This window comes from Brassica oleracea, chromosome C8 (genome assembly GCF_000695525.1).
Source record: "Brassica oleracea var. oleracea cultivar TO1000 chromosome C8, BOL, whole genome shotgun sequence".
Taxonomy (NCBI): Eukaryota; Viridiplantae; Streptophyta; class Magnoliopsida; order Brassicales; family Brassicaceae; genus Brassica; species Brassica oleracea.
In genome coordinates, this window is record NC_027755.1 from 26561580 (window position 1) to 26586398 (window position 24819).

The window sequence follows — 24819 nt, forward strand, 5'->3', positions numbered from 1 at the left end:
CCTCATCATCTTGTCCTCGCAGCACGTGTCGTCGCAGTCGCATAAATTCAGATTCATATTCTCTAACCGTCTTATCTCCTTGTACCAAGTTTGCAAACTGGCGTTGAAGCTTTCGCTTGGATTCAGGAGTGAAGTACTTGCGTTCAAATTCTTGTTTGAATGCCACCCAAGTGGTGACCAGATGTCCTACTTGGTGATCCCTACTCTCCCACCATTCTGCCGCGTCTTTGTCTAAGTAATACACTGCCATCTTCTTCTTAGATTCTTCGGAACACGTCAGGGTCTCAAAGTTTTTCTCCATTGTTCGAAGCCACTGGTCGGCTTGAAATGGATCTGTCCCTCCTTCAAAATGTGGTGTCTTCATATTTTTCATGGCAGTTATCAACGGTAACATCGGTGTACTAACTGAAGGTTGTGGTGGCACGAGTGGCTGAGGTTGCATCTGAGGTTGTTGTAATGACCTCGCTATCACGTCATGAAGCATCTTTAGAGTGTGCTCCATTCCTACTCCTTGTTGTGGTTGATCATGAACTTCTGGTTCAATTGGGTTGTTCCGCCTTATTGGTCTTGGTCCTTAAACACTCGACTCGCTATCATCTGTTTCTGGTCTTCTCCTTAAAGTACGGTTTGGTGGAAAGTTTTCTTCTGGTGGTATCTCTTGATCATGTCCAAACAGATTGTTTTTTCTTCCTACGTTTTCTTCACTGAATTCTTAGTTAGTGTGCGTCAGTGTTTGTACTCTCCCCTCGGATTCATATCCCAGTACCCTTCTTCTTGGGACTCTGTCTATACCCAACATCCAATCTGGTCCCCCATCACTCCTTCCCCTCCTTTCCATCTGCAATCCACAAACAAAAAAATTTAACTCATATCCCAATCCTCTTTTTCCCGACACTCTGTCTGTATCCAGCATTCAATCATGTCCTCCTTAACTCCTTCCCCTCCTTGCCATCTGCAATCCACGAACAGGGAATTTCCTATTTAGAATGCTAATTAAAACGGAACTCTGCTGGTTTTCTAATACATCTTTTGCGACACATTTGACTTGATAAAACACGAAAAATGCATGATTGACCGCATGATCTAAACCATCAATCTACACCAGCTCCTATAGTTCCGCGAGGGCTATGGTCCTTTCTACTGGTCACCTGCAAAAGGATGTGAGGAGTGAGTGAACTAGTTTCACTCAGTGAGCCAAGGTTCCCTATCTAGCATATGCAACTACCCGTCATTCTAAACCCAACCCCAAACACAAGCAAGACGGGTAGTTCAACAATCAATATTCAAGATAAAGCATGACCGATTCAGGCAATAAACCACTAAACCATAGTAAATCAAAACACTATTTATGAGTGTCACATCAATCAACCATATATATATACTCCTAGGGCCCAACAGAATCATTCTTCCTCCACATAAGGGACACCGGCAATCCCTTCACTATTACACCACACAGGCGTAGGCGCTCGGGAATCGCCCGGTCACGGTCCTCAATCGGAATCGCCGTGCCCCGGTCCTCTATCGGACTCGCCGGGGGCTGTCACATCCACATGTTACACTCGGCCATGGTGATCAAGCCAAGTTAAACCGAGCCCACCACTTTCCGGACCACGACCGGCTTAGTGGTACCATTTGATGAAGCAATGACCTGCAAACTACTACTAGAACCACCACGAGGTTCTCACACAACAGTACCAACACGAGGTACACACTATAACAACATATAATAATCCCATAATCACAATAATCCGGGTGCTTAGACTAGTCTTGCTATCCACTTAGCCCAGACATCGTCTCAAGCCTCGGATCCACAAACTGACACCTAGACCGGTCTGGATATCCTAGCTCGGAAACCGTCTTTGATGTCAGGAACCTGCATTAAAAACACGTTAACAAACAATTAACCGTGACTCACAGTGATTAAGCGATGTGGCTCGACTCTTTGATTCCGGATGTTGACCAAACCCTTTTTCTCCCCTCCAAATCTTCGTCTTGGTACTGTGATGCTAAATCCCAAAATCCAAGGTCTATGTCTTGAATGGACTGGTCTGGACAGATCAGAACTCGGAAAGAACCTTCTTTCACTTCTGGACAGTCTTTCGGAACTTCCCGACAGTACTTCGGTCCTCAGAAACTCTCTAAAATTCTCGTAACAGCTCGGAATCTCCTGCTTTCTTTTCCTACTTTTGTCTCTCTCTCTCTAACCCAAGTCTTTAAGTGTTTTGGATGAATTAAAACGAAAAGGGGAGCTGAGTATATATAGAAGACACCAGCCAGTAAGAATGAGCCACCCGATCGCATGTGTGTCGTCCTGCATGCTTCCGGTCGCATGCGTGGCTACACATGGGCGTCCACATGCCCTGTTGCATGCTCTCTACCCATTCCAGAAGACAACTCCACGTCCACTTGCTCTTCATCATGTCTGGTGTTCATGCATCGCGACACACGGCCCTCTTGTCGGTTCGCATGCGCAGATCGCAAGTACTGCGACACCTCGTGCTTCTGTGTGTCAAGCTGCATGGAACTGCTTCATGCATGTCTACACCTGCTTCTTGTGTTGATACTCAGCAGGTTAAATGGTTCACACAACAATATAGTGAAGTCGATGCCTCGACTTTACGTATTAAAGTGTCGTGGGGTTGGTTGCAAATGGTATTTACGAGTTGCAAAGCTGAAAAACTCGGATTTTTCACTATAAGGACGTATCGGAAGATGCATACTTGCGTTAGGATAGAGGAAAGTGCAACCAAGAAGGGGAAAAGAGGCACACCAAGCTTGGTCGCATCTGTGCTGCAAGCTGATTATCCAGGAAAATACAAGACTCAAGCACCAAAGGATCTCATAGATTTGGTTGAGAACAAACTGGGTGTTAGGGTTTCGTATGCTATGGCTTGGAGAGGAAAATACAAAGCTATCAACGATCTGCGTGGGAGCCCAACAGAGAGCTTTGCTAGACTGCCGTCTTACTTGTACATGTTGGAAAGGTTGAATCCTCGTACTGTCACCCGCTTAGTAGTGGATGAGAAGAACCAGTTTAAGTATGTGTCATTTTGAAATTGACCGGTATCCTTATGTGCATGCGCTTGCTGCGATCATGAAGTATTGCAGAACTACAACAGATGATACGCTAGAGCAGTTGGTTGAAAATTATTGTTCTAAGTATTATTGGATGGAGCAGTGGACATTCGCATATTGTATGACAATATATCCAGTGCCTCATCATTCATCATGGCAAGTTCATGAGGAAATACAATCTCAGGTTGTGTTCCCGCCGTATGCATGGAGAAAAAAAAAGGAAGATTACAAACTACTAGATTCCCATCTGCGGGAGCATATCGGTGGAAGAGAAAGAAAAAGTATGCACCATTCTCGGAGTGGCTTGGTGACAGCAGGGACAAAGATGACAATGACAACGATGACATCGATTACGAAGAAAGCAGCAATGAGGGAAGTGACAGCGAGGAAAGTGGCAGCGAGGGAAGTGGTGACGAGGGAGGTGACAACGAAGGAAATAAATGATGAATGACTCTAACTTATATGTTATGGAACTTGATTATGTGTTGTGAGTCTTACTTATGTGTTATGGAACTTATTTAAGTGTTGTGGAACTTATGTAATGTGTTGTTTCTGTTAGGTACGACAGGTACAACTGATAAAACTTCATATAACATAACAATCATGTTTCTGTGTTGTCGTACTGGTACAACTAGTATAGCTGTATGATGACACGATGAAGGAAATACTGGTACTTCTTAAAATATGACATTTTAAACTCCATTTGGCTTTCAATAATTAAATAACAATAGAATATATAAGTTGGAATGTCCTAAGAGTGGTTCATCCTAATTTTTTGAAGTTTTACCAAAAAAAATTTCAATTATTACACAATCACATAAGTGTATGATCTACCTTATACTTTAAAGGTTTGTTTACTAGTTTGTTAACTATATTTTTGGAAAACGTACACAAAATATATTTTAACAAAATTAATGATTACTTTGTACGTGGTTCAATGCAATTAAGAATTAAAAGGCTGTACAACTGAGGTATATATATTTTTAATGTGGTACAACTACACAATTCATATTCTCTACCAAAATACAACAATGAACAAACTTGTACAACTCAATACCTGGTACAACTATATATTAGATTGTACAATTAAAATACTGGTACAACTACTTGTTAATAACTTTATTATCTTTTAGCTGATTATCACGTTTTAAGAACAATAGTTGTACCCAAGGGCGGACGCAAAACAACGGCTACGGGGGCACGTGCCCCAACTGTTTTCAAAATTTTCTTTGCTAAATACTATAGGGTTTATTGAATGCTTCTACTCTAAAACTAAATCATAATGGAAAAAATCATTGTACCCCTACTAATTAGCATGCTACATCCGCCCATGGTTGTACCTTCTGTTATTTAGTTGTACCAGTTGTATCCGTTAGAGTAATTTTGCCATAGTTTACTTGGTAGTATTAATTATACCAAAAACCTGTCAAGTTCAAACAAGTTCAACAACAATATGACAAACACAAGTTCACTACTAAATCAGAAACACACAAGTTCTATGTTTCACAAAAGCAACACCAAGTCTTAAGTTTTACAACAGCAACACAAGTCTTATGTTTGACAAAAGCAACACCAACATCCAAAAGCAGCATAAAGTTTTAAGTTCCAAATACAAGAAACACATAGATTACTTCTCAATATATGGAGACTGCTTCATACGAGAAGGCTTTGGCACCCTCTTCGTCTTCTTCGGTGAATCTTCTTCACTATCTCCGTCCATTTCATCTGTTTATTCTTTCTCCGAAGCTTTCTTCTCCACAACTTCTTTCTCTGCAGCTTCCTTCTCCGAAACTTCTTTCTCCGAAACTTCTTTCTCAAACTTCTCTGCAGCTGCCACCATCACTTCAAGATCCTCTACAAAATAAATTAAAATCAAATCACAGCTAAGTTACAATAAAAATTAGGATAAAATACATTACCTTGCAGTGCGTGCTCGGGCTCATTCTCAACCTCCTCTGTGGCCTCCTTATCAGCATCATCTTCTGTCATATGCTCGGGTTCATTCCCTCATTTGTGGCCTCCTTATCAGCATCAACATTGCTATCTTTCTCATGCTCATTTTCTCCATCCTTTGTGGCCTCCTTATCAGCATCATTTTCTGCCATCTGCTCGGGTTCATTATCACCCTCCTTTGTGGCCTCATTATCAGCATCAACCTGGCTTTCTTTCTCATACTCATTCTCTCCATCCTTCGTGGCCTCCTTATCAGCATCATCTTCTGCCATTTGCTCGGGTTCAGTCTCACCCTCCTTTGTGGCATCTTTATCAGTATCATCTAAAATAACAATATTTAAAGGTTAATCATCTGTCTTAAAAACAGACCCTAATAAATAAGATCATAATTTATACCATTTTCTTGGCCTCCACCAGTGTCAAAACGATCATGATCAAACAAGTTCTCCATGTTCCCAAATCTGTCCCTCGGATTGCGGTCATCTGCCATACTCTTTATTCTTGCTTATGTCATCTCTCACCTTCATGATTGATTCCAACTGAGCAACTCGTGTTTCCAAACTCTAACATCCTGCCTCAATTTCCTCACACACCCTCGGACCCTCAAGTTCTTCACAAATCCTCTCAGGCTCGTGTTCTATCTTTCGAGTTTTGACATCCATCTTGTACAGATCCTCCCAAAGAATTTTTACTTGGTCATGGATAATAATCTTGTTCCAACCATCAACAATTGGGTCATCTATATCCCCATCATCTCCCAGCTCAACATCATCCCATAACCCATCATCAAAGATCTCAACTGATAGATCTGACTCGCTTCCGGTTGGTTTCAAAATATTAGAAATTTTCTGAAAAATTAACCAAAATATCACACATTAAGGTAAAAATATGAAGACTTGAAAAAATGACACAGAAATACACTTCAAGTGTATCACCTTTGTTTCTCCAAGCTTCTCATATATCTCGCTCAACGCATATCCTGACGACCCATTCGATAGGAATCTCGACTTGCACATTCTTGGACAGCTATCATCAAATTCTTCAACATCTTCTCTAAAATTTTCCTTCAGCACTTGGATACTTTCAAATGCCAATATCTGCACACCATTTTAAACTAATATATTAGTAACAAATTATACATGTTATACAATTTTACATTTCATTTCATAGTTGTATTAGTAAAACAATTTAAACTTCTTCATTTGTACAAGTCACACTTATCTTTAAGTACTACTAGGTTTACTAGTACATCTGTATACAATATATCTTAGTTGTAACATATTACAAAAACTGATTTCAAAATGATTTCTTACCATTATTTGCTCTTCTGTAGCATTAGGTTCTCGTGATGTGGGAGGCTCACCATGCGATCCCATTTTCTCATTGGCTCCTTGTTCCGAAGAAGGTGTCCCACCCTTAGTGGAAAACCGGGAAAGAGATGCATCCGGAGGATCTTGTTGGTGTGGCGGATTTGGTCTCTTCGTTGGTGGAGGATCTTCTGATGTGGCTGGTGGTCCTAAGGGTGTCTCCTCATTGTCGGGTTGAGTAGGAGAAGCGGCCAGAGTAGGAGAAGCGGAGGCAGCAGCCGGATTAGGTTGAAGATTTTTAGGGTTACGGTTTGAAGTAAGACGCGGCCGCTTCGTGGGTTGAGATGACGACCCACCGTCGTCTGCTTTGTGTTCCTCTTCTGGAGACGATCTACCCCGCTTCTTCTTTCCCGTCGGCAAAGTCATCTCCTTCTTAGCCGGTTCAACCTCCTTCTTCTTTGCCGGTGAGGATTTTTTTTTCTTCCTTGGTGGGATTCTTTCTTTTTCTTGCTGAATCTTAGTTTAGATGTCATTTTCGCTGGTGGAATTGATGAGTGAAGATCGAAATGTTCAGAGATCGTGAAATGAAGAAAGTGGGGAAGTTGTGTTACGATTTAGGGATTTAGGGGAATAGGGTCCGAGTTTTAGATGGGTCGGGTTTATGGGTGGGGATAGTAAGGGTAATGATTGTAAATAAATCAAAATTGTTTGGGCTTTTAGTTATTTTTCCTTGTTTTTTTATTTAAATTTTAATGTAAACTAAAAACAAATTAAAACAGGGTCATGAGAGAATTTTTGAAATTCATGTGTGTCATGAGAGAATTTGATCCCTTTAAGGGCATCTCTAACCCATACTTATTTTTTCCTATATAATTCTCACAAAAATAGAATTTGATTCCTTTAAGGGCATCTCTAACTCATACCTATTTTTTCCTATAGAGTTACTCTATTATAGAGGAGAAAATAGAGGAATTTCACTTTTTCACTTCAAATATAGAGTGAAAAGTGAAATCCCTCTATTTTTTCCTCTATAATAGAGTAAACCGTTGGAGCAAAATTTGCCCTATAATAGAGTTATTCTATTTTTGTGGGAATTATAGAGGAAAAAATAGGTATGGGTTGGAAATGGTCAAAGCCAAAGCTTAGGAACTATTATTAGCTATCAAGTGGCGTGGGTACAAAGATATAAACAAATAAATATGAGATGGGTCTGGAAGGATAGCACGGAGAAAATTCAACTTATGAGATCCAGGAACTTAACGCAGCGCGAAACACCGTTACACTCAGAGCTAGAAGCGCTAAGATGGGCAATGGAGAGCATGATACAACACTCGACCTGTCAGAATTTGGGACGGATTGCAAGGACCTGATTGCAATGATACAAGAACCAAAAGCGTGGCCTAACTTCTCAACTGATCTGGAAATCATTCAAACCCTTCAGTTGTGCTTTTCGAACTTCAAGATCAGCTATTTACGAAAGACGCAAAATGAGATTGCAGATTCGTTAGCTAGGAATGCGTGTTCTTTTCATAGATCCCTATGTTTTATTGGTTGTTCTATTCCGGCGTGGCTACCCAGACCACCTCAAGTTTGAATAATAGAATAGACGTTTGCCGCCAAAAAAAAAAAACAAATAAATATAGAGAGTGATCGCACGGAGCTTATAATGGCAATGAACAAGAAAATGGATTAACCACGAGCTTTTCGTTCAATAGATTGAGATGTTTGAGTTTTCATTTTCAAAGTGTATACATAGAAGGGATCATATTGTTACAATTCAAAATTTACCCACGTTCAATTTACAACAACAACAAAAAAATCACCCACGCAAAAGAAAGAGAAAAATTCAAAATTTATCCACGCACACTGTTATATTATAATTCAGTTTATGATACAGTAATGGTATTACTTTTACCACAAGCCACTAGCTACATATCAATAAATAACGATATGATATGTATATGTGTGCCAGTTGCTATAAGAAATTATATAGACCCCATCTGAAATCATTACAGCCAGCTTCAAGTATTTCATCGATCAGTTGGTAATCAAAAACTAATTCTTTTAGCATTGACCATAAGAAACTATAATTATTCTTTACAGCACAGGCCTGCTGAATTAATCCCGAAGATTATAGAAACAGGAAAAAATAAATTACGTCAAAAATATAAAAAACCCTCACAGGTTCATAATATTAAATTCCACTCCTCCCGAGAGGTTTTTTTCCTCTTCATATTAATAGTATAATATGAAATACATTAAAAGAACATCATCTAAGAATATGTGCATTTCCAAGCATCTGGTGATGATCAGATCGCATAGACCCGCATCCTTTTCCACCAACAACCAGCGGTGCTGGCGTCATTCCTCCGCCGTTAACCACCGCATGCTCCTCCATCGACTGCACTTGCTTCTTGAGAAACTTAACGTAATGGATAGCCTCATCGAGCATCGACGCAGTATCCATCTTGGTTCCGCCGGGTACAAGGCGTTGAAGTATCCTAATCCGCTCGCTGATTCTCTCCCTCCTATGCCGAGCCGCCACGCTCTGTGGATCTTTAGAGATCCTCACGTTCTTCCTCTTAGGTGGCTTCACCGATTCTGGATCAATATGTATCGGTTGCATCACGGCTATTCGAAAGATCATCTCTCGCATCGCCGCCATGTCAGCGTTGTCGCCGCCTCCTCTTCTTTTGTCCGGGATAAATGATGACGTGGAAGGGGCATACCGGAAATTTAAACCGGGTTGGTGGTGGAGAGTTATGGTTGGGTTAAGTACTGGGGGATGGATATGGTTGTTGTGGTTGAAGAAGAAAGGGTGATAAGTGTTGGATTCGGAGGGCATCATGATGTTATGCGAGCTAGGATTAGGGATTGGGTTAGAGAAGTGATCAGGAAGCTTTCCCATTTGTGTCATCATCATGTTCATTAGTATGTCAGAGTTATCCATTCTCTTCTTCTTTAGTTTGGAAATTTGTAGGGTTTCTTTTCTTTGAGAGAGATGTGGAGAAGCTGCTGAGATTAATTGTATGGAGGAAGAAGGAGAAAGATCTGACAAAGAATGAAAATTTTGTGTGTCTGAATCACAGAAGAGGTGTGGTGATATATGGGAGAGAGATGGAGAGTTATGTGTGAAAATTTAAACTGTTACTGCCATCCTTGTTCTTTAACTTATTATAAAACATAACGTTAAGATATATGTATATATAATTTATATACACTATGTGACAAAGGATTGTTTCCATCATTCTTTTTTCACCCTTTTAAATTTTTACACGCATAAATATATCTATGCATACGGTATACGTACTAACTAGCTGTTGAAAAATGTCTTCTTGCTTTTAACATGTTGATGTTCCATATTTCCATGCATAGAATATATATGTAATAAGTCTTTTGCGCATGGCACTTTTTTGAACTATAGATAATTTGTAGTTTTTTAACAATAGATAATGTTTAGTTTAGAAGATAACAAAGACATTATTTACGGAATAAGTTTCAATACAAGTTTAAATAAATTAGACTTACAGTTGGTGTAATTATGAATATTGATCACTTTGTCCCGAATCATAGCAACTCGAATGTATTATAGTTTTCTTCTTCTCGTTATCATGTATTCTATCGAATTTGAAGTCGATTGGTATATATCACAAAACACTAAACCAAAAACTAAAATCCAATATTCATTTAGCTGGTGAAGAGAAAATTACTATATTGAAGTCATATTGAGCGTCAATTCACCAAAGGATTGTCCTTTATTTGGATCGACGGTCATGATCCATTTTATATAAAAAAAACATGTTTCATAAATCGGTTGGATGTCAGACCCACGAGCCGTGAAAACAAGGCTCTTCTGGAGTCTGGACAAATCAAGGTGCATGAAGCGCCCTCACCATCCAGGCAGTCACCATGAAGTTCCTATTTTATTTTATTTTATTTTAATGTAATGTTAAATTAGACTCACAAGAAAAAAGGTGTTCGTTTTTTACTATGATATGCAGCTTTTTCAAAGGACATTTTTGAAGAGATTATAACAGAAAAAATAGAGGGAACAAATAGAAAACTAGTTCATTGCTTCCAGCCATCGTTGGAAGCCTCCTTCATATCTCACGAAGTTCCTATCTTTCTCAGTTATAATTTGTTTTTGTTTTTGAAAATTTGTATTTTTCGATCTCTTAAAGTTATACTTACTTTGAAGTTTGAACTATAATGGGAAAGAGGGTAGTCATGTAGCCTTTTGTATCTAGACTTCTTGCTATTATGTTTTGTTTATAAATCCACTTGAAATATGTCAGAAACGATTTTGATCAAATGCATCTGTTTCGCCAGAATCTGCTCATGCGACTTTAATACATTGAATTCAATATTTCTCAACTAGTCGAATAATTTGCATCCAATAATTTGAGGGAAAGGGAAATTTTGAGATGCATTGTCTTGTTACTTCGTATTGATGCTATAACTTATTACAAACAGCTGAATAAGACGTGAATATAATCAAATCATCACAATGTATACGCCTTGATATATAGGAGTATATATAATGGAAGAATGTTGTCTATAATGGACTTGATGTTATAATCAAATCTCAGTTGGCATATGGCACGCTTATCAAGACCGATCGCAAAGGACATATTGCGATCTTCGTTAAATTCTGCTTCCTATTTAAAATTTAAAGAAAATATTTACGTGGTCACTTTTGTTAACAAAAGAAAAAGATATAGTATTTTTAAAAAAAAAAAAAAAAAAAAAAAAGATATAGTAGTAAATCATGTTGCCCTGTTGGAAGCACTTCAATAAGAAATCTAATAAATGACTTTCTTTAAAAGAGAAAAAGTCCAAACCATATCCAAACCTCACGATCTTCAATCAAGAATTCAAGACTATTGCCTGGCTATATTTAGTCAAAATCACAAAGCAATTCATGTACAAATACAAAATAGCTTCTTTTGACGTCACATTTAATACATCAAACAATTACTTCTGTGTTCTTTGTTAATTGAATTAACGCTAATATATTATTTTTCATTAGACCAAACTAGACAGACACATTGAGTTGCTTCGGACTTGGTTTTACCCTCTTATGTTGACACAGAAACATGTAAGAAAACCAACCAACGATGACGTTTCTCTGCAGTCACTTTTTCAATCAAGAAACCAGCTTTGAAAGTAGTAACAAATATAGATGCTACTTTCCCCTTTCTCACATTTTTACTTCCACAAGTCATTGTTTGAATTAAACACACCGGATCTTAAATTCTTAACTAAGATTCGAAGTCTTGTTCGTACCCTTTTTTTTGTCGGATACAAATGCCATACCACCATTAAATTTTGTTATTACAGTTTTTCTATCATGCCCCCTTAATATCACTTATTGTCCACACAACTTTTTATTTCCGAACCAAGGTGATGTTCATAAGCAAACATTGGACACGTGTAAAAGACGAACTAAATTAGAGTGTAAAGTTAGAAGTTGAACCCCTCCTTATTCCTTTTTTTATTATTTTCTTTGGGCCTAAGCTCGCAATCTCCCTAGATCAGGAACAAGAGCCTATTGTTTAATCCCCTCCCCGCAACTGATGAGACAACTTAGCACCTCTACCCTTTGGAAAAAGGCTTTACCAATAAAGCTATCAGTTCCGGGTTCTCTCTAGGATCATCGACATGCATGTCAAGAGCAGAATTACTATCAAGGCGCGTGACAAGACTTTAGATAATGCTTTCGAGAACTGGATATCACTATATCAGTGAGGATGTAATCTCAGAATTTCTGTTTCTCGTCTCTTTTGATAGAAAAGGCAAAAAAAAAAAAAAGGTAAAACATTCCCCGGATAGAGAACGTGAAAGCCTCGGTGGCTATGCGTTGTAGAAATCTGGTGTAGTACGGATTCGAACTCTGGTCCCTTGGAGATCCACAGAACGCTTTGACCACCCGACCACAAACGTGTGGTTGAAAAGGCAAAAACAAAGTAGCAAATGCTGTAAAAAGTTATATTTTCTTTTGAATCAAATTTAACATTCTTGAGCTGTTAAATTTCATTAAAAAGGTGATTTTTAGTACTCTTTATGTTTCAAAATAATACATATTTTAAATTTTTCACACATATTAATAAAATATATTAAATCTCATTTATATATGCACAAATTTTTGTGATTGTCTTTTTCCATAGGTCTAAACCAATAAAAATTCAACAAGTGTAATTAAATTTTGTGAAATTTCAATTAATCATTTTATTAACTTGATAAACATACATTGAAAATACAAAAAATAGATTATTCTGAAACACTTTTTTTTTCTAAAACATGTAACTTTATGAGACGGAGGGAGTACATTTTTTTTTCTAAAGCTAATAGAAAGAGTTACTACTGTAAAATAAATATCTTAGAATTGGCTTTTTTTTTAAAAGAAGAATTTGCATTTCTTTATGTAATTTATCTGCGGATATACATGTTTTCTTTTGCTTCTATTTTAAATATTATATCTAATGTAATAATATATTAACTTCTAAAAAAATAAAATTACAAATATATTTCCATAAATTATTGGTTTTATATGTAGTTTTTGAAATAATGGTTTTATATAGGATATTTGTAATATACGGTATATAGTTGCGTCATATTATTTGGTTGAGTATGGGCACTGTTTGAATATGACAAAAGGAGAAATTTCATGTTTACCACTTTCATGGTACCACTTTTCATATTTACCACCACAAAATGAACATTTTCAAAAATATATTCTTTATTAAGTGGTAAAAGACTTTTATATCATTTTTCTCTGTATATATATTAAATAATTATTTAAATAAATAAAAAATAAAATAATAAAATAAAAATAATAAAAAATAAAAATAATTTTTTTTTTTATGTTTTTGAATTATACTTTTCAAATTCGAACTTTTTATAATTTTTTTTTGAATTTTGTTTTTTTCGATTTTTTTTTAATTTTTTTCAAATTTTATTTTTGAAAATCGAAAATTATGTTTGAGACTATTTTTTAAAATTTTTAAATATTTTTTAAGTATTTATTTATATATTTATTAGAATCCTAAATTTCATATTCCAAAAACCCTACCCCACCTCTCAACTATAAACCCTAGGTCTAGATTAGTTAACCCTATGGGTATAAATGTCTTCTACCATTCATTAAAAATGAGGGTGAAAATGATTAGTGTAAACATGAAAAGTGGTACTATGAATGTGGTATTTGCGGCAATTTTTCATGACAAATCAGGGATCTTCCAATCAAAATAGCATATAATTCTAAATTTTCTAATAATTAAATAACATTAATATTGGGGTAGGTTGCCTCCTGAGGCAAGGTACTGAGGTACTGATACAGCTGTGTTCATGTCCTAAGCATCATATATGCCCGTTGCTCCCTATTGACACCACAATTTATATCACCTACTATCTGAATCAAATCACGATTTGGAACAACATTAAAATCGTCTGTAATTCGTCCAAAAAAAAAAAAAAAAAATCGTCTGTAATTAAAATATTTAGGATGAATTTGTTGAATGTCCACAAGAGTGAAAAAATGAAAAATATAGTCATGCAGTAGTAATAGGCAGCTGATGGGACAATTTAAACTTACTCTTGACGTTATTCCCTCTGAAGCGAGTGTACTTGCATCTGATAAATGATGTAAAATGATATATTATACTGTACTATATTCATTAAGTAAATAATATAGAAAATCTGATATAGTCTTCAATTGAGGAGAGATGCAGAGGAAGAAGAGAAAGGGTAGGAGGAAGTGGAAAGGGAGGAGGAAGAGAACGAGCAGAGGGAAGAGAAAATTATACTATTATGACAAATAGAATAGTATATTATAAATATTGATAAAACATTATTTTGGATATACGTTAAATTAAGCGTATTTTTCTATTTTAATATGATTCGGATATACTGTATAGTATAACTTTTGTCCGACAGTTTTTAAAAATTCATTTTTAAAAAATTTCAAGTTATGACATATGTAGAAAAATCTGTATTTTTTCATCAACATAATTATTTGGTTGAATTATATATAATACAAAAGATATATATCAAATAAAATTGAAAGAAGGAGAAGAAAAAAAACAAAGGAAAGAAGAAGATGAGAAATGCATGTAAGATCAAACGGTTCTAATTGAACAAGGGTAGTTAATGTAATATTAGATAAAATATACAGAATATTCTAGCCTATAAATTGTAATGGGTAGATAGTTAATTTTTGTTATGTTATGGACATGTTGCCTAATTTTTCAAATATTTATAGTTAAAATGAATAGTAGTCACAGACTAGTAGATATTTTATTATTACCGTTAAAAAAATTCTATAGTAATATACACAAACAATAGCACAAAGGTTCCAACTTCCAACGTTATCACTGATAATCTCTCATCCTCTTACGATTTAGGGTAGATTAAGTGTTGATTTAGGAAAAGATATTTATGGAAATATGAAAGTTTCGATATTTTCGTGATTTGGCTATAATATGTATTCTACGTATATCAGAGTACTGAAGAAAGGGTGTAAGGTTTATTTTTCGGTACGCGTATGATAAGGTAAAAGACAGAACAAGTTATGACACATAAAAACGAAAAGTTATTTCATAGAGTCGTGGTTATAAGTTCTAATAAAGATACATGTAGACTAAAGACATCTTGCTATAATATTACCTAACTAAATCTATTTTTTTTTCTTTTTTTTGCTAAACTGTAAATATCATAAATGATTAAAGATTTTACATTGTAATAATCTAAAGCTCTGTTCCAACCCGGCAAAAAAAGAATAAAAACAAGCTGGAACAAATTCAGACTCAAGACATCACTATCATCACAGCCACAATTGCATTAATGACCTGAAACCTTTGCGAGATCTTCTTACTGAGATGATGTTTCTCATCTCTCTATCTATTGCTTTGAACACAAGAGAAGCCGGTACCCAGACTTTGTTATGGACAACGTTGTTCCTCTGCTTCCATAAGTGAAACACCACCAATTGACATGCTAGCTTGCGCAGTAGGGTAACCTTCCTAGAGGGTGACACTCGAATCCAAGACAGCAGCTCCGACCAATTTGTGAATAGGCGGGCAGGAGAACGACATCGCAGAAGCACTTCTTTCCAAACACTCAAGCTGTACTGACAAGTTATAAATAAATGGTCTCTGGTTTCGACCGACGAGGAACAGAGAACACAACTTGTACATACAGGAATATTCCACCCGGCTAGTCTCGACAGCGTCGGCAGTCTATCACCATTTGCAACCCACATAGTAAACGCCAACTTGGGGATAGCTCCTTTAAACCAGACAACATCTATCCAATCTTTAGCTGCTTCTCTAGGTCTTATTACCTCCCATGTAGAGGCAGAACTGAACTCTCGAGAAGGAGAGTCCCCCGCCACCCATTGCACCATATCCTCAGCCTCATGTTGGAGAGGTAAAGATACCGTAGTAAGGAATGTGTGAAGCTCCAGCTGCTGTTGTGATCTCGGGTGGGGCAAGGAACAGGTAGTGCCAGCGCTTCCAATAGCCTCGGAGACCATCGCATTACTTCGCATTCTTAAGGCTCTAGGACCATTCGGACCAATATGGGATATCAGCTGACCAAAAGGTGTCCATACATCAAACCAGAAGCTCGTAGAATCACCATTACCTAACACAGACCTGCATAACTGAAGGGCCAAGGGTCGCAGCTTCAGAAGCCTCTTCCACATCCACGAGTGCGTTGCCGAAGGCTCTATAGTCCAGAAACATTTATTTTGAAGATGTGAGTCCCAGTGCCACTCAACCCAAAGAGATTTTGCCTTGGACAGTAGACGCCAGATGAATCTGAGACACAAGACTTGGTTCCAGACTACTAAACTACGCAGGCCTAGACCACCCTCCTCCTTTGGCAAGCAAACTGTTTTCCATGACATTTTTGCAATGCCTCTCTTATCCAAGCTGCCAGACCAAAGGAAGCGAGCAGACAATGCTTCAATACTCTTTATACAGCCTTTCGGAAGGATAAACGCTGAGATCCAGAAGTTTACTGTACCAAATATGACTGTCTTTAGGAGTTGCAGTCTACCGGCAAAGGAAAGAGCTTTGGCGGACCATGCTTGGAACCTTGCCGTTAACTTAAGCATGAGCGGGCTATACTCTGAGATCTTTAGTTTCCGGCTCATTAGAGGAAGACCCAGGTATCTAATTGGGAACTGGCCCACAGGGAATGCATAGGCAGCAATAGCCGCTGACTCACTTAGCTCTAACCCCGAGGTGAACAACTCTGTTTTAGAGGGATTCATGTGGAGACCGGACCATGAAGCAAAGTCATCAAGACACTCAGAGATTCCATGCAGACTATTCGCGGTTCCATCAAAAAAGATCATCACATCATCAGCGAACATGAGATGAGATATTTTGAGACTGTTGGTATTTGGATGGAAGCCTATGGATTCAGATTCGTATCGAGCCAGGAGTAAGCGAGAGAGACCTTCCATCGCAAGCACAAAGAGGTATGGAGATAGAGGATCCCCCTGTCTAATGCCCTTGCTGCTCTTGAAGAAGCCACCAGCTATACCATTGACAGCTATAGTGAATGAAGCCGTCGATAGGCATTCTGAAATCAAGCTGATGTAAGACTCAGGAACAGCAATAGCTCGTAAAGTGGCAAGAATAAAATCCCAACGGACAGAGTCAAACGCTTTTCTTAGATCCACTTTTAGCATTCCACGTGAAGAAACAGCTTGAGTGTTATAGCCATTTACAAGGTCAGTGGCTAATAACACGTTTTCTGCTAACAGTCTGCCTGGAAGGAACGCAGATTGCACACTTGATATTATTTGCGGCAGAATCTCCTTGAGTCTCATAGCCAATAGCTTAGAGATCACCTTATACACCGTGTTGAGACATGATATTGGCCTGAAATCCGTTGTCAATGAAGCATTTTGCTTCTTCGGAATGAGCACTAATGTGGCTGAATTCCATTGCTTTAGAAGCGACCCAGAGCGAAAGAATTCCAGCACCGCCTCAGTGACCTCTGGCCCAATGACAGACCATGATGCTGTGAAGAATTCGGCTGAATAACCATCAGGACCACACGTTTTATTTTTGGGCAGAGTAAAGAAGGCATCCCTGATATCCCGAGGGGTGAATTCTTTTTCAAAGCCCGCAGCCTGCTCCGCAGAACACCTGAAGTTGAATAGAAGGTCCAAATCACTCTGAATAAATACCGGGGGAGCGATGGGGCTTCCAAGAAGATCAGAGAAGTAGCTCACACAAAGATCTTGCATTCCAAGTTGCGACTCAACCCGCTGACCAGTGTCAGAGATGAGGTAATGAATGTGATTCTTCGCTTGCATTGATGCCGCATATCTGTGGAAGAGTCTCGAGTTACCATCACCAAAAGATAGCCATTGGATGCACGACTTTTGGAAAAAGAAACCCGCCTCTGCAGTAGAGAGTTCCTCCCATCTTCGTTGAGCAGATATCTCCAAGGCAGCATTACTTGTCGAAAGAGAGGTTAGCATTGAAGACTGAGCATAGAGTAATTCATCGTGAGCTTCAGCTGTCCTCTTCTCTATTTCGGAGTAGTTCTGTCTACTGAAGTCTCTAATGATGTTTTTAAGCAGCTTTAACTTCCTGGAGACTCTGAACATTGCGGATCCAGTGACATTGAAGGAGAACCAGTTATAAGCAATGATATTGAGGAAGTTTGGGTTCTTGGCTAGGAAGTTGAAGAATCTGAAAGGCTTCTTAGATTTAATTCTAGCAGGATCCAGCGAGATCGCGATTACAACATGATCTGAGAAGTGAGTGCTGCCAAATAGCACAATCGAAGAAGGGAAGAGAGAATACCATTCATCATTTGATAAGCCTATGTCAAGCTTTTTGGCCACTGGAGCTCTTTTCTGCTTATTCCACCAAGTGAAAGTAGGACCTCTGAAGTTCAGATCCTCCAAGTTAGCATCACTCAGACACTGGTTAAAGTCCCTAGCTCTCTTATCCATGTTCAGAATGATTGTTAGAGAGTGTTCAGATGGAGCTCGTATCTGGTTGAAGTCACCAAGGAGCAGCCAAGGTTTCAAGTGAAGAGAGTGGGAAGAAGCTAGATTGGTGATTTCCGACCACAAGCCTTCCCTCTCCTCAGAGTCATTAGAGGCGTAAATGACCGAGATAAAGAATTTGGAGCTGATGTTGGGCCAGGTTACCTCCACTGTAATCATTTGCAAAGATTTCGAGATGATAGTGACTAGAATAGACGGGTGCCAGACAATCCAAATTTTCTCCAGCGAGGAGAAAAGGTAATTATCTTCAGAACACCAACCCGATTATCTTCAGAAGACCAACCCTAACTAAATCTAGCTAAGATAGAATATAGAAGAAAATTTTATTTGTATTTTATATCTGAGATAGATCTATGTATAATACTTAGACTCTGATTTCTAAAGTAAGTAGATGGCTAGAATGAGTATTATATCCGTAGCTAGAACATAAAATAAAATATGATTTCGCTATTTTTTATAAAAAAAAAATTAAATATATAAATAGTTATACTAATGTTTCCAATGATCTTCATATTTTTTTTATATTTTTAAAACTTTGTTTACTATTCTTCCCATTAAATAAGGGTAAAACATATCTAAAATATTCAAAAATATCAAAAATTCTATTTGGACAAATAAAAATTAAAAGTGTCTCTTTTTTCCAATTCTCTTATATATTTATTTATATTGGATTATAGTCATCATGTTCTATGTGACAGGATAAAGTTCATGCAGCCCTCTTTAGTTAGTTATTGCAATTAGTGCTATATCAATGTTAATGTATCGATTTCACTATACCATGTTCTTAATGAAAAAAAGTTTCTTCGAATTTCAAAATGTTTCTGAAAAAAGCTAGTAGTTCTGTTAAAAAAAAACTAGTAGTAACAGCTTTATGGACGCATAAGCTCAAAGGACAAAGATTAATGTCGATTTAGTTAGTTAAAAACTTGGTGTAGATCAGGGGCGGATCCAGAAAATAATTTAACATATGGCATAATATAAATATTTTTATTCAAATAAATAAATAAATATAATATGTATATTTATAAAATGTATCATATATATTATAATATTAATCATAAATTAAATTAGTCATTAAAATACACGTTCAGTTATTCTATAAAATTTTATATTTATTTTAAACGAGTCTGATAAAAAAGATAAAACATTCTTTATAATGCTAAATATTTTAAAGATACAAAATTATATAAAATATAATTTTATTATGACTAAGTTTTTTTTATTTAATTGTTGTTTTAATTTTTGTTGAAAAATATATATTTGATAAAACAAATTGTTAAAATAAAACTTAAATAATGTAACTTTTATTGTAGAAAGGGTAAAAATTAATTTTAAAGAAAAGGACGAAAATTGAATCATTTTTATTAGATAATAAAAACAAACGAGAAATGAAAATTTTATTTTATGAAAAGGTGAAAAGAATATAATAAAGTGTGTAAAAAGAAATCTGAAAACAATAAGTAGTTCTCACGGGTTCGAACTTAAGTTCCCCACACTAACCTGGGGCACCATTGAAAAATTTAAGCCAAAAGAGCTGACTTTTGTATAGCATTTTATATCAATGAACCTGTGGCACGTGCCACACCTCCTAAAGGCATGGGTTACCCTGGTGTAGATTGGATATTTTCAAATTATTTAATACTCTCAGTTTCACGATATTTAAACCCTGACAAAATATTATCTGTCAGTATCCAAGTCTGCTGCAAATAAAAGGATATTTCGATCTGATATAAATATTGTCCAAAAGAGTCAAAAATGATAAAAAAAATATAATAAATTCTTTAAAAATATTACATAAAATTAATTAAATAAATTTATCATATAAGACTCCTAAATGAAAACTTATAATATTTTAATAAATATTCAGGTCAACAAAAACTAATTTTAGTTATATTTGTTAATGCAAGATGCAACCACAATAGTACTGCGAGAAGTAAACCCAAAGACAAAACAATATAAGCAAAGACTATGTTTTGTTAGAATCAATTTTAAACAATCTATTACAAGATTTACTTAATTCAGCTTTTACACGTCTAGTGTTAAGATCCTAACGCATGACCCAAGAACACTTCCAAGAGCTTATCAGCCAATGTGTCTCTATGACCCATATCTGTCTTATAGTTATTCTCCATGTTCCTGAAACTCTAGTCTCCAAATCTACTTGGATATGGACATCTTCCATATCAATAAGTCCAACTTTCATTTTTTTAGAATGCACTTGTTCCTCTTTCTTTAAGTCATAAATTTGCTCCTCAAGTTTATTCACATTTCTTTATCTCCAAAATATTTTTTTGCTCTCTAAGTCTACACGACTCCGGTTCAGAACCTTGCAACATGTGGTCTTCACCACTCAACACGTCTTATGCGTCAATAACTACGTCAGCGACTACTCCAGAGCAGACATGTTACATCTTCAATATTGCAAAAGTATATTTAATTTATCATATAACTATTTTATAGATATATTGTGTAAATTTGTATATTAAGTGGATTTAAATCAAATTATATCTCATGATCTTTAATTTATTTATCTAATAAGTATTAAAATTGGATATATTATTTTTAAGAACATGTTAATCTGGATTTCAGATCAGAACTATTTAATCATTTTCAAAAACTTTATTGTAGTATTTGGTTGTGACCAATAGGATTGGAGAATTTGATTCAAAAACAGCAGGTTTTGCTCCGCTTGACATGTCGCATAGTGGGTATAGTTCAATTTTTTTATACATAGCGGATGCAGACTATAGATGTAGGATATATGTGGACAACCAATTTGAAACGACGAATATCTGCTAACCCGACAAATTTGTTTAAAATAATTTTTTTTACAATCTTTTTATCATTTACCCAAATTTTAGTTATAAAGACTATATAATATAAAATATATCAACCAAAAATTATTTATATTTTCAAAATTATATTTTATATTTTAAAATATACAATTTATATTATTAAAGATATTTTTTAAAAATATATTCAAAATGTAAATTTTTTATTTTAGTTATTATGTCTAGCTGATAATCCACAAACTTGAATGGAACTGATTAGACTGATGCAGATTTCTAAATTTTATTTTAGTTAGTAGTCACTTTTTTTGAGGAAAATTACTAACCCATCGCAGAAGGGATTAAGCCGGACATATTCGGTCCGCTTTCCAGCACTATTGGCTAGAAAGAAATGAAAGTTACAGTACTTGATTACTAAACTGAATCAAACAAAGAAAAAAGCTCACGAAAAGCAAACAAAGTCAATACCTATAAGATATGAGCCTGAGGAATCAAGAGACATACGAACTAAAACAATTTTCGTTCAAGAAAGAATTCAGTCAAACAAATTGATGATGTTATATAGTTTGTGACAGAAAAATAAAACCAATTTGTGCCGAATGAAGAAATATTATGGGATGAAGACGATAGATCAAAACTTTTATTTTATTTGTTTGTTTCTTGTTTTTTTTTTTGTAAAGGTTTTTTGGTATCTGGTACATTCTTTGACTCTTGTTTCCTTGTGCTATATTAAATGTACTCAATTTATATTATTTTGGTGCACCTCACAAGACATGATAAGGATATAATTTATAAGATAATATATTTGTTTCATTGTTGAATATATATATCTTTATATATAAAGTATACCTTGAATCTCTCCCACAGTATCCAGCTATGATGCCATGTCACTAATTCAGATGTTGTCGAGCCGACACGTGGCAGCGGTTCATTAAAGGTTCGTTTGTAAACGCATTAGTTCCTTAAATATCTGTCGTCTTGGGTTTTGTTCGTAAATATTGTGTAATTGGGCTCTAAATTGGAAATAATCTGGGTCCGGCGTGAAGGAGACCCTCTAACCCTAATCCGCTGCAGTGATGAAACGAAGTGTGTCTATCCTCTACGTGCGACGGCGCTGCGGCGATGTTTGGGATTTCTCCCCATTTGAAACGGTCTGAGTAAAGGCTACTTGATTACTCCCATTGATTCACACCCCCACTCCGTCTTCTTCAATGCTTTTCGATCTGAGATGTTGTGGTTTCGGTATAAATACGTGTGAGATTTCCTTTCGTTGATCTCCTCATATCTTCGTATCTCTTAAATCTTATACTAATTGATCGTGTTATGGCTAACTCAAGGTTTTTTTCTCTGATCTGAAGTCCGACAAGTGCTCCTCCGTCGTCGAGGCGAGGCTCCTGCGGTTTCGGTTCTGGGGAGGCCAGAAATGTTAAGCGTGGTGGTGAACTGGTGTGGGTCGATATGTTAATGGTTGACGTGAATGTAAGTTCCTTTTTCCAGATTTTGATAGTTCCTCTTCCTGTTTATTAGCACCGATAGTTATTTTCTGGTAAAACTCATCCTGATTGTTATCATTGATTTTGATTTTCTGTTAATTAACATTGATATTTATTTCCAGTTAACTTTCCTCTGTTAATCAACACTGATCTATTTCAAACTATGTTTCAGGTGACCCATATATATATCTATGACGTATATTTCAAACTTCGGTGAGTTACGTCCCTACTATATCTATGTATGTAATACATCTAGACGTATACAAGTGTAATAATTTGGCTTCCTCATTACCATCTCCTTTCAGCTATCGTGTTGAGATGGCTATTGCTGATGATACTGCTGAAAGAACATTTGTTCGGTTTGATGGTGTGATGACGAAACTACATAATCTCAGAGCAAGTGAGGCTGTTCAGATGCTGGTAAAATACACCTCTGTCTACTTGTGTTTTTATCGCCTATTAAATAAAAGCTTAATTTGTATTTGGTTTCCTGTCAATTAGGCTGAAGATGGAGTGAACCCTGACGACTCTAGGATACCTTCGTTCATTGCAGATATGGAAGGAAAGTCATACACTTTCCAGTTGAGGGTCACTGCTTATAACTTCACCAGCAATCATAAGACGTTCACCATAACATGATATATGAAGCAACGTTTCAGAAAGAAACAACAATGTAAGTATAATGTGTAATAGTGTTAGTTTATTGACGGCATTCCACTAACGTTTTGAATACTTCTTTAGATTGATATTCAGCATTGTTGATGAGCTTGGTCGTGTGCGAGACGATGACGTGGATGACAATGTAAGTATAATGTGTAATACGTTATCTCATTGTCTTATCGCTGTTTACAAATACGTATATGTATAACAATCTCAATGGATCAGGGAGGTAACGAGGATGATGATGACAACATGCCTAATGGCAAGCCAGCTCCTGTTGGGTTTGCATCTGGAAGGGCCACTGGTAATAGATCAGATGGGTCTATACGGTACTGCGCATAAGAATCCGGACGTCTCATCCTCTAAGGTGGTCAAGAAGGCGCGTGTTGCTTAGGATGTAGCAGTAACAAATTTTTGATCAGAATCTCAGTTTTAATAATGCTTATGCATCTTTGTTTAATTTCAAGTATTTGGATATTTATGTTTTAGATATTTCCAATTATATGGGTACTTTAAGTTTGTTTCAGTCTTTATTCACTTTTATATTATGAAGTCTATTTAGCATTCCAGTATAAATTGTTCTTAATACAAATCTTATCGACGAAAGTGAAATTCTGTTATAATTTGACCGACCATATTTAAAGACTACCATTTCTTATTTAAACAGCCAAGTCACTTTGTGTTTGGGATATTAATGGTGAGATTATTTTTGGTATTGGTCAAATTTTAAAAAATTATGTTTTGACAATTGAATTTGGTTAGTATTATGTTAACTTATAAAGTTTAAAATTTATTACTTTATTTTAAAGTTTAAATAATGTTTTAAGCTTATAAAGTTGCTATTTGCTAATTTTAATTTGTGTAGGGTCGGTTACGTCATACACACGCAAAACACGATTGTAGAATATAAATGTAGAAGTCATGGGTTAGTCTGTGAACCAATAAAACCGGTCTTCTTCGTATTTACCAATACAGAATTAATTTATTCACTTAAAAAACAAAACACTTTACATTAACGTAAAAATATCAACAAGCCAATATTTGCTTTAAGCTTCGACGAAAACATTGTTTTCAAAACTACAAATGCTAATTAGTTTGAGGCGCTTGATTCTGTTTTATTTTAAATTTTGCCAAGCATACTACTCTATCTTATCTTAGAGCACTGTCTTAGAGATTTATATTCCCCGTAGAAACATCATAGTAAAACTTACACTTAAGTCAAATTATTGGTTTCAAATACAGAGACTCAAATATGTATATTATGTGTTCCACCGGTTAAAAATATCTATGGAATATATCGTACAAACTTATTCACATATGACTAATAATAAACAGTCCAAATACTAACTTTTCTCAGATATATTTACCTAATCTAAAATACTAATAATGCCACCAAAAAAAAAAAACTAATTATCAAGATTGCATGATTATTTTAGTCTTAAAAAAAACCTTCCAAAATAAACTAATATGTATATTTTAATTCATAAAAATTTATATTAGAAAAA

At 36.0% G+C, this 24819-nt stretch overlaps 1 protein-coding gene and 1 long non-coding RNA gene across 2 annotated transcripts; one reads left to right on the forward strand and one right to left on the reverse strand.

Moving 5' to 3' along the window:
* Positions 1–8604: 8604 nt before the first annotated feature.
* Positions 8605–9441, reverse strand: LOC106311131 (transcription factor HEC2-like). Its single transcript, XM_013748358.1, has one exon. It carries the CDS (start codon positions 9283–9285, stop codon positions 8605–8607), a length of 681 nt encoding a protein of 226 aa, XP_013603812.1. The 5' UTR covers positions 9286–9441.
* A 13575-nt stretch (positions 9442–23016) lies between these two features.
* On the forward strand, positions 23017–23752 carry LOC106311448. The gene is made up of 4 exons (XR_001264017.1): positions 23017–23074; positions 23156–23327; positions 23396–23456; positions 23540–23752. It is a non-coding gene; the product is annotated as an uncharacterized LOC106311448 (long non-coding RNA).
* The last annotated feature ends 1067 nt before the right edge of the window (positions 23753–24819 follow it).